We start from the raw sequence: 10845 nt of genomic DNA on the forward strand, positions 1-10845 counted from the left end.
CAGGACTCGCCCCAAGGAAGGCCGCCTCGGACGGAGAAGAAGAAGGCTTCCCGGAGGAGGCCCAGGCTGAGCGCCTGCCGCTTGCTCCGCCAAGGACTCCCGCCTCTGCCTCTTCCCCTCTGGCTCTCCTCCTCCTGGCCTTCCTCCTCTTCTCTACTCCGCCTCCTCTTCTTCCTTCCTCCTCCTCCTAGTTCTACTCCTTCTTCTTTCTCTCCGCCTGTTTCCTTCCTCTTCCATCTCTTCTTCTTCTTCTTCTTCTTCTTCTTCTTCTTCTTCTTCTTCTTCTTCTTCTTCTTCTTCTTCTTCTTCCTCCTCTTTCCCTTCGTCTTTTCTTCCTCTTCTCTTCCTCTCCTTCTTCCTGGTCGTTTACCTTTCTTCTTCTTCTTCTTCCTCTTCTCTCCCTCCTCCTCCCCTTCTTTTTCCTCTTCTTCTTCCTTCTCCCCTCCCTCCCTCTCCTCCTCTTCTTCCTCCTCTCTTCTTTTCCTCCTCTTCCCTCTTTCTCCTTCCCTTCCTGCTCTTGGCTCTCTCCTTCTCCTGCCCTGGATGCCTGGGATCGGGGCGGATGTTGGCGGCGGGGCCGATGGAGGCTAAGGGCCCCGCTCCGCCGGGAGGCTTCCTCTTGAGCAGCAGCAGCAGCAGCGCCGGCCCCGGCGGCAACAGCAGCAGCAGTGCCCCGCTGGCCGCCCTGCACAGCCTGGCCGAGATGAAGGGGCCCTTGGGGGGCTTCCCCTCCTACGCCTCGCTGGCCCCCAGCCCCCCGGCCTTCAAGGGGGGCCACCCCCACGCCTCCTCGGCCTCGGCCTCGCTGCTGCCTCCGCTGGGCGCCCACTTCCCCCTGGGCACCCCCCACGGCATCAGCGACATCCTGGGGAGACCCATCTCGGCCGCGGGGCTGCTCCCGGGCCTCCCCCAGAGGATCAACGCCCTCAACGGCATCGCCGGCATGTACTTCAACCCCGCCGCCGCCGCAGCAGCAGCCGCAGCAGCAGCGGCGGCCTCTCGGTACCCGAAGCCCTTGGCCGAGCTCCCCGGGAGGGCCCCCATCTTCTGGCCGGGAGTCATGCAGGGACCCCCCTGGAGGGACCCCCGGATCGCCTGCCCCGCAGGTAAGGGCCACACGGGAGGCAGAACCCGCTTTGGACCCGCTCTCACTTCCTTGGCGCTTTGCTATGGAATTCTGGGAGTTGGATTTTGTTGTGGGGCCCCCAGAATTCCATAGCAAAGAGCCAGACAGAGAGTCAAAGTCCGGGAAGCAAACTTTCCTGTATAGAAGGGAGCCCTTCTTTCTCTTTCTCTCTCTGTCTTTCTTCGAAGGAAGGAGTCACTTTCTTGAACCGTCGACTTCCCCGGTTCCGAAAGAGAAGTGATGAGGTTCATGAAATATCCCCCCCTCCAAGTAATAAATAAATACACAAAACACGCTTTATTTGTAGTTGCTGTTGTTGTTGTTGTTGTTGTTGTTGTTGTTGTTGTGTGCCTTCAACTCCTTTGCGACTTCTGACGGCCCTAAGAGAACCCGACCGCAGATAGATAGATAGATAGATAGATAGATAGATAGATGGCACGTCTCTTCAGGGGTGGGTTTGCCCTTGCCATCCTCTGAGGCTGAAAGAGTGTGACTTGCTCCAGATCAACCGGTGGGTTTTATATGGCCCAGTCGGGATCCAAACCCTGGTCCCCAGAGTCATCGTCTAAACCATTATACCTTGCTCTCTCTCTCTCTCTCTCTCTCTCTCTCTCTCTCTCTCTCTCTCATATTTCTCTTTTCCTTTCGGGAATCCCTTGATTTAACTGCTCCTGGACTCGCTATCCTTCCCGAAAGAGAAGCGACGAGCAAAATGGACGATGTCCTTCCCCCTTCCCTTATTTCTTGTCCCCCCCCCAATAGTTTTACTGTGCGCTGTAATCCTTCATTTGGGTGGCAAGCGGGAAGAGCACTCTGCCCATGCTCTGGGATCCTCTCCCCTCTTATGATCTCAAGAGGCGCCCAGCCTGAGAGAGCGCCTCTTGAAATCCACCGGTTTCAATAATAATAATAACAACAACAATAATAATATCAACCCTTATTGCCTAGTTTAAACTTGGTCAAGTCACACTCTCTCAGCCTCAGAGGAAATCTTGCCAAGGAAAGCCCTTGCTTTCTGACCCGCCAGAAGTCGCAAACTGCTACGCTTTAGGTCCAAAAGACACACTGCAGAAACAATCCGGTTTGAGACCTCTTGAAGTGCTGGGGAATCCTGGGATGTGTAGTTTTGGGAGACATTTAGCCTTCTGGGTCAGGGAGCTCTGGTGCCACCGTAAACTACGAATTCCCTAGCACTGGTCTCAGACTGGACTGTTTCTGCAGCAGTGGCGCTAGTCCTCATGGAGGAAGACTGCGAGAGGCTTCTTCACTTCCTTAACCCCTTCCTCCTGCTCCTGCTCCTCCTTTCCGCAGCCCAGGCCGGGATGGTTCTGGACAAAGACGGCAAGAAGAAGCACTCGCGACCCACTTTCTCGGGGCAGCAGATCTTCGCCTTGGAGAAGACCTTCGAGCAAACCAAGTACCTGGCCGGCCCCGAAAGAGCCCGCCTGGCCTACTCCCTGGGCATGACCGAGAGCCAAGTCAAGGTAAGCAGCCGGGCAGAGCAAGGCTACACTGGGTACAAAGCCAACACAGAAGCCACCAGCCAGACCTTTTATTGGGCAAACGACCTGCTCCATATACTTGTTGCAAGCTTTCCAAGCTCCAGGGGCTTCTTCTTCATCAGGGAAGAGGTTACAAATCAAACAGGTGGGGGAAAACGATTGGAGATGTTAGTCAGATGCCTGCATTTTGTGGTTTCAGTCCTTAGTAAAGATGAGATTGATGATGGGGATGATGCCTCTATTGCAGGCAGCTTCTTCCTCCTCCTCTTCCTCCATGCGGCAATGGGGAGATGTTCAAATAATCCAGTTTGTTTATGTATATTTATATTCTATACAAACTTCCTGAGAGGGTGGCGGAGCCTCCCTCCTTGGAGGTCTTTAAGCAGAGGCTGGATGGCCATCTGTCAATGGGGATGCTTTGATGGAGAGTTCCTGCAGGGCAGAAAGGGGCTGGACTGGATCAGGCCCTTCTTGTAGTCTCTTCCAACTCTTCTAGGATTCTACGATTGATTTTATTTTGCTTCATTTGTATGTCGCCTTTCTTCTCAGAGGGACCCAAGGCGGCTCTCACAGACAAAACGTCAACATTCAAAACAATTTAAAACATGGGCACAGCGTATGATGGAAAATCTCATACAAATATAGATCAAAGTTAAAAATCTAACTTAAAAAACTCCACCGGATCCTTCAAAAGCACCCTGCTCTGCCTTGGATACGAAACGTCTGAGTTTGAATCCACCGCTTTAACTGCCCTGGCTCTATGCTAGGGAATTCTGGGAAGTCTTTTTTCAATCAGACGTTTAGCCTGGGTCCAAAATAAACTATAATTCCCATGATTCCCTAGCACTGAGCCAGGGCAGTTAAAGTGGTCCCGAAATGGATTGTTTCTCCAGTCTATTTTGGAGTTTAGAGAGGGAAGGGAGGGAAAATATATATTATGGATTATGGATTATGGATCGGGCTAATTTAGTCATGTTTGATCGGAGTTATGCTCCTTTTAGTAGGATTTAGCGGCCCGATCCTGTGAGCGTTTACTTATGAGTAGCCACTACTGAGTGAAAGTGCAAAATAGCAGCTTTCCTTGGAAGGAAAGGAGCCTCGACTTCGTTACTCAGGACTAAGGCTGCAGCTGCACTGCAAAATCAGTGCAGTTTGACCCCGCTTTAAATGCCATGGCTCAATGCTATAGAATCGTGGGGGTTGTTGTTGTTGTTGTTGTTGTGTGAGCTGTCAAAACAAATACAACATAGTTTAAAAAATTACAAAAGATAGGCATTAAAACGGAATCAAACTTTTAGCAATACTAAAAACGTTTTAAAACAAAAAGCAGCGTGGCAGAGTGGTCTTAAGCGCTGGATTATGGCTGCATCTGCGCTTCGGAATTAACGCAGTTTGACCCCGCTTTAACTGCCATGGCTCAATTCTATGGAATTCTGGGATTTGTAGTTTTGTGAGACATTTAGCCTCCTTTGTCTGAGTACTCCGGTGCCACAGCAAACTTCAAATCCCTTTCGAATGGAAGCCTGGCTGTTAACGCAGTTTCAAACTGCATTAGTTTTGCAGTGTGGCAGCAGCGTAAGTCTGGTCCACTTAAATAAGGCTCTTTCTCTCTCTCTCTCTTTTTTTTTTTCAAGTGAGTATAGGACTGCAGCCCAAACGTTTGGAAGTCTGATGGATCCATGGGGGGAGAAGGGTCAGAAATAATAATAATAATAATAATAATAATAATAATAAGAATTAATATAATAATAATGGAGAGTGTTTAAGGGTGAGAAGCAAGGTGGTTATAATTAAGATATATTGGCTCTATTTGTTTATGGCATTCCCCTTTTTATTTTTCATCATCATCATCATCCTTTCCTTTCCCCCAAAAAGTCAAGGGATTTACTCAGATTTGGAAAACGATTTAAGTCTGGTTCACTTAAATGAAGTGTCTTCCCTTTACAAGTGAGTAGAGCCTCACTTGTAAAGGGAAGAAACTTAACTTAAGTGAACCAGACTTAAATAGTTCTGAGTAGAGAGGTAGAAGTTTTGCCTTTTTAAGATTTTGCTTTTTCCAGGATAAGATTTAAATTGAGTGAATTAATTGCAATCCTCGACGACGATGAAAACTTAACCGAGAATGTCGCAAACAAATGGAAACTATATATCTGAATTATAACTTCTCAACCCTTAAACACTTTCCTTGATATGACTGTATTCTCCCGGGTATCAAAAAGATTAAGAAGCCCGATCCGAAATAAATAAATCCACTATTGAATGGACTTATTTGCCAACAAAGAATCTTTTTTGCCGCTTAAATTTCTCGAATTGCTGTTCATTAATCGCACCATTAAGAGAAGATTAAAAATAGATGTGAAGATTGAGAAGAAATTGTAATTTTTAATATTGTCGGGTTTTGCCATCCTTAATTCCTTCCCTATGAAAATGAGGAACGTTTCAACAAACCAAAAAAAGCGACAATAAAAGAAAGGAAGGAGGCTTAAAAATCGCTCATTGAACAACATTTCTCTGTACATTTCTCTATAGAGCCCAAAGAGATCTGTTGCGCTCTGCGTTTTATTTAAGGTCGCTCCGAATCTGTCTACAGAAAACCCAAGTGGCGAGGTTAATTAATAAGGTTGTAATAATTAATAAGGTTAATTAATAAAATTGTTGTGTGCTGTTTGTTAATCTTTGTTGTCCTCCGCCTCGATCAGTGATAAGAGGTGGGTAGGAAATAATAATAATAATAATAATTTTATAAAAACCCCATTCATTCGTCATTGCAATCTCCCAGATCTATTTTTATAATGATGATGGTGATGATGATTATCCCAGGTCTTTTAAAAATACTACTAATAATAATAAATATGTTGTTGTTGTTGCTAAAATAGATCTGGGAGATTGAAATAGTTAATTAATTGCAATTCGTTATTGCAGTCTCCCAGATCTATTTTTTTATAATGACGACGATGATGTTTTTCCTAGATCTTTTAAAAATACTACTACAAATAAATAAATAGCTAAATAATAGATCTGGGAGATTGCAATAACGAATTAATTGTTTTTTAAAAATATATACTTTATTTCATTAAAAATAAAATAAAAATAAAGCACGGGCTGTAACAGGATATTTTCCAACCTCAAAAGATGTTTCCCTCCAAATGCCACTTAAATTCAGAATTCCCATTGATTTCAATAGGGTTTTCCAGGGCTGGATATAAATGTTTAATTCTTTTTTTTTAAGGGGAGGTTGTTGAGATATAATATTATATTATATTAAAGTATATGGATGCTTTAACTTGTTGTTAGCCGTTTTCATCGTTTTATTATAGAAAAAGGGGATAAAAATAAAAGTTTTATCTATTATTATTATTATTATTATTATTATTATTATTATTTATCATGCCATGTAGGAGTGGGTTGTGTTTCTGATCCGCTTTCGAGTGGATTGTGAAGACAGGAAAAAATATTCTGTGATGTATAAATATATATACTGTTCAGATGCAAAAGAAAGCAATGCTTTGGATGAGATCCAGTGAATCCCTTTCTGTGCAACACTTTGATGTTGTTGAGACCCCATTTAGACATTTACTCCGGAGTAAGCTCCGTTGGTGTCAATCTTCCTTCTTCATGAATAACAAACCCGAATTAATACTTAGAGTAGACCCATTGGCATCAATGGGGCTGAAGTTAGTCATGATAAAAATGTGGAGGAATAAATCTGGATCCCAGCCATAAATTCCTCCATTCCTTTTCATGCAAATCTTTCATGCAAGGTTTTAAGGACGCCCCAAATGTAACTCAGGTGTAACGACGACGGGGTCACACGTTACTTGGACATTAATGGTAACGGATGTGAACGGGATGAGTCCCGTTATTCGAGTTAGATGGGAAGGAGAAGAGGGAAAAAACAAAGAAAAGAAGAGGAAAAACAAAGAAAGGGAAAAGAGGTGACCAAATATGTCTTCACTGCAAAGGAGGAGGAGCAGACACTGCGAAATAGAGGACCTCCCAGAAAAATAGAGGACGTGACCAAAGAAAAGCGTTTAAAAAACTAATAATAATAATAATAATAATAATAAATCTATATTCCGCCTTTTCCCGAGGGAATCAAGGCGGATTACGGAAAAGTTGGTTATAAAGTTGACTATAAAGTTCGTAAAGCTGAGGTTTTCTAACCGGCTGAAATCAAAGTGAAAGTTGGTGAAAGTTTAGAGTTTCCACAACAAACTCCAACTCCCAGAATTCCATAGCAGCCTTGAGCCAGAAAAGAGTTAAAGCGGTGCCAAACCGGGTCATTTCTCCAGTGTGGACGCAGCCCCGGTCAGCCTTGTGTCCGCTCTGATCCATTTCATGGGGTTTTCTTTGGCAAGGGATACCCAGCCCCTTCCTCTGAAACAGGGCCCACATAGTCAACTGGGGTTCCTTGGCGGTCTCCCATCCAAGTGCTGACCAGGGCTGGCCCTTCTTAGCCTCCAAGATTCGGCAGGATCTGTTACTGTCTTTAAGATGGGGATCTAAGGTACCTTTGATTTGACTTTTAAAGTTTTTTTCAAGGATCTGGGCTTCATAATAGGTTCCTGTGTCAAGTCCGTTGTGATGGTTGTTGTTGTTGTTGTTGTTGTTGTTGTTGTGTGCCTTCAGGTCGTTTCTGACCCTGGAGACAGCCCTATCCTGGGCTTTTCCTTGGCAAGTTCCTTCAGGGAGGGTTTGCCATGGCCATCCCTTGAGGCTGAGAGAGTGTGACTCTGCCAAGGTCACTCCAGTGGGCTTTGTTTTGTGTGGGATAAGTTGTGGGGCTGCATCCACACTGGAGAAATAACCCGGTTTGGCACCGCTTTAACTCTTTGTCTGGCTCAAGGCTGCTGTGGAATTCTGGGAATTGGAGTTTGTTGTGGGGCACACTGTGGATGCAGTTAAGAGACTATAAACCCACCAGCTCTTCTTCCACACTGAAGAAACCAAGCAGCTTGACGCCACTTTTGACTGCCATGGCTCCATCCTGTGGAATCCTGGGATTTGTAGTTTGGGGAGGCAATCCATGCTGCAGGAATAAAGTAGTTTGAGAATCCCGGGATTTGTAGTTTGGAGATTCAACTTCCATGGCTCCATCCTGAGGAATCCTGGGATTTGTAGTCTGGGTGGGGAGGCCATCCGCACTGCAGAAGCAAAAGCAGCTTGACACCACCTTTAACTATCATGGCTCCCTCCTGTGGAATCCTGGGATTTGTAATTTTGGGGAGATCCTCAGCTTGGTCTTCCTTTTGGAGCAGGATGAAGAAGCATCAAGTTTTGTATTGATTCCTTCTGTTGTTCATTTGTTTCACTTGGAAGACAGGAGCCAAGGAGGCTGACAAGATGGACAGCGCTTTAAAAGCCTCCAGTAAGAATTTAAAGAACAGTTAAGAAGATCATCGTTTTTGTGGGTTTCTTGGTCTCTGTGGCCTTGTTCTGGAAGAGCTTATTCCTGTGTCTGGCATCTTCAGAGAAGAGTTAAAATCAGTATAAAACTGGCATCAAAACATACAAAAAGTTAACACATAACTAAAATCATGCACCTCATACAAAACCCACCGCTGCCAGGACTATTGGGTTAAAAAGCTTACCTCAATAAAACAACATTTTTACTTGCAAGGAGGAGGCCAGACATTTAATATTTCTATTATATAGATATTAATGGGGTCTTGTCCTCCATTTTTCTGGAATGCCCTCTATTTTTGTGGCACCTCACTCCTCCTTTGCACTTAGCCTGGCCTAGTTGCCCTGAATTAATTCCCCCTTTTGGCTCTCTTGTCTATCTGTCTTCAGAGTAGTAGTAGTAGTTGTTGTTCTTGTGTGCCTTCAATTGCCTTCCTCTGAGGCTGAGAGAGTGTGACTCATCCAAAATCACCGGGTTTCAAAGCCTGGGAAACCAATCTGCAAAAAGGGATCTTGCAGCACTTTTCAGACTGAAAGGAAGAAGCTGGGAACCCTCTAGACCTGAGCCTGCCTTCTTCCTCAGGGGCATCCCTTTGCACTTGTTGTGTTTTAGCCATGGCTCTTACCTCTGAACCTTTAGCCTGGGCTAGTGGTTTCAGTGAGGGACTACTGCAATTCTGGAGACCAGGATTCGAACCCAGGTTCAGCCATGAAAACCCACTAAGAAGGGGTGACCTTAGCCAAGCCACACTCTCTCAGCCTCAGAGGGAAGCCAGGGCAAACAAACAAGCCTTCTGGAAAACAAACTTGCCAAGAAAACCCCATTTCCCATTTGAAGGCACACAAAAACAACAACAACAACAACAACAACAACAACAACAGGTATTTGGATGTTGTTTTTTAAAATACTTTTTTTCAGACTATTTTTTGACTTTTATATTTTTAGTTGTTGTTGTTGTTGTTGCTGTGTGTGTTTTAAAGTGCTGTTCACCTGTGAGCCGTCTTGGGTCCTCCCTTCTAGGAGAAAGGCGACATACAAGTGAGATTAATAAATACATAAATGAAATGTTTTTAACCTTTGAGCCGCCTTGGGTTTTCCTTTCTGGGAGAAAGGCGGTATGTAATTTTTATGCTGTTTTCAGACGATTTTTAAAAACTGTTTTACATTTCAGTTGTGTGTGTTTTAATGTTTTTAACCTGTGAGCCGCCTGAGATCCCGTTCTGGGAGAAAGGCGGCATAAAAACTGAAGTCAATCAATAAAAATGAACGCAGTTTTTATACTGTTTCCTTTTCTGAGAAGAAGGTGGCATTAAAACAAATGAAGAAAATCAATTAAAATCTTTGTTTAAAATGTTTTTAACCTGTGAGCCGCCTGGGCTCCTTTTCTGGGAAAAAGACGGCATTAAAAAAAAAAAAAAAAAGGGGGGGGTTAGAAACGAATAAACCCCCCCCTGCAGTTTTGATCCCGTTCCTCTTTCCGGGAGAAGGAAGCATTATAAAACCCGAAGAGAAATCAATTTAAAAAATGTTTTTTAAAACAATGTTTGTGAGCCGCCTGGGGTCCCTTTTCTGGGAGAAAGGCGACATATTAAAAAGGAAAGAAAGAACTGAAACTGAAACTGCCAGAAGGGAAGTAGCAACGCAGTTGTGTTTGTGTTGTGTGTGTGTTTGTGTGCAGGTGTGGTTCCAGAACCGTCGGACCAAGTGGCGGAAGCGTCACGCGGCGGAGATGGCCTCGGCCAAGAAGAAGCACGACTCGGAGACGGAGAAGCTGAAGGAGAGCTCCGGGAACGAAGAGGAGGAGGAGGAGGAGGAGGACGACGACGAGTACAACAAGCCCCTGGACCCCAACTCCGACGACGAGAAGATCGCCCGCCTCCTCAAGAAGCACAAGGCGGCGGCGGCGGCAGCGGCATCCTCCTCCTCCTCCTCGGGCTCCTCTTGCTCTGGGCCTCCGACGTTGTCTTTGCTCAGCAGCGGCCCCTCCAGCCACGTCCCCCACCCCTCCTGACTCCGGAGGGCCCTCTCCCCCAGGACCTCCCCCCTCCAGCCCCGGGCCCCTTCCTCCGGAGCAGCAGCAGGGGATCTCGCTCTCCTTCAGGCAGAGGCCATCGAGAGGGATGCTTTGATGGAGAGTTCCTGCATGGCAGGGTGGGGCTGGGCTTTACCAGGGCCCTTGTGGGGGCCTCCTCCAACCCTTCTGGGGTTCTACTACCAGGAGTAGCAGCCCAGCAGGGAGGCTGCACTGCCCAGACAGACCGAGGCAGGGAAGAAAGCTCGATCTGTGTCTGTATGTGTGTGTATATATATCTATATATATATCTATATATATTTTTACAGAGGAATCATCCTAAATTATGGAGCCCCATCCGAGGCCACGCACACGCAGGACAAGGGGGGGGGCAGTGGGGAGGGCCCTCCAAAGGAAAGAAAAGGACTTTGTTTTAGTTGGTAACTTTCCTGAGTTCGCTCCTTTTGTGTTTCCTCACACACCCCCCCCCATCCTTTCCTCCTCTTAAAAAGCCCCCCTTTCATCCCCAGCCCCCCAGGATCCAGGGGGAGCCAGGCCTTTCAGGAAATGCAGTTTGGTGGGAATCCTGAACTAAGGCCCTGAGCATCCCTGACTTGAAGGTACCTCCCTTTGCTTCCAGTGGGGCTTAGTTTAGGGATCCAACTCTCTTGGACCTGGCACTTTTGCATACACTCAAGGGAAGACCTTGAGACTAAGTGAAAGAAAGAAATTGGCAGCATAAGATTCCCTAGACTTCAACCTGCTTCCTCAGATGCATTAGACTAGGAAAGCTCCTGCTGCC

The 10845-nt window shown here is 45.9% G+C and overlaps 1 protein-coding gene across 1 annotated transcript; it reads left to right on the forward strand.

Moving 5' to 3' along the window:
• The first annotated feature begins 703 nt into the window (after positions 1-703).
• NKX6-2 (NK6 homeobox 2) lies at positions 704-10082 on the forward strand. The gene is made up of 3 exons (XM_042458468.1): positions 704-1106; positions 2438-2610; positions 9711-10082. The coding sequence occupies exons 1-3, from the start codon at positions 704-706 to the stop codon at positions 10041-10043; spliced, it is 909 nt and encodes a 302-aa protein (XP_042314402.1). The 3' UTR covers positions 10044-10082.
• The last annotated feature ends 763 nt before the right edge of the window (positions 10083-10845 follow it).

The sequence above is a fragment of the Sceloporus undulatus genome, chromosome 3, assembly GCF_019175285.1.
Source record: "Sceloporus undulatus isolate JIND9_A2432 ecotype Alabama chromosome 3, SceUnd_v1.1, whole genome shotgun sequence".
Taxonomy (NCBI): Eukaryota; Metazoa; Chordata; class Lepidosauria; order Squamata; family Phrynosomatidae; genus Sceloporus; species Sceloporus undulatus.

Coding starts and splice junctions, on each gene's coding strand:
- NKX6-2 (XM_042458468.1), top strand. CDS start 704: ATGAAGGGGCCCTTGGGGGGCTTCCCCTCCTACGCCTCGCTGGCCCCC. Junction 1,107..2,437: donor CCGGATCGCCTGCCCCGCAG/GTAAGGGCCACA, acceptor TCCTTTCCGCAG/CCCAGGCCGGGATGGTTCTG. Junction 2,611..9,710: donor TGACCGAGAGCCAAGTCAAG/GTAAGCAGCCGG, acceptor GTTTGTGTGCAG/GTGTGGTTCCAGAACCGTCG.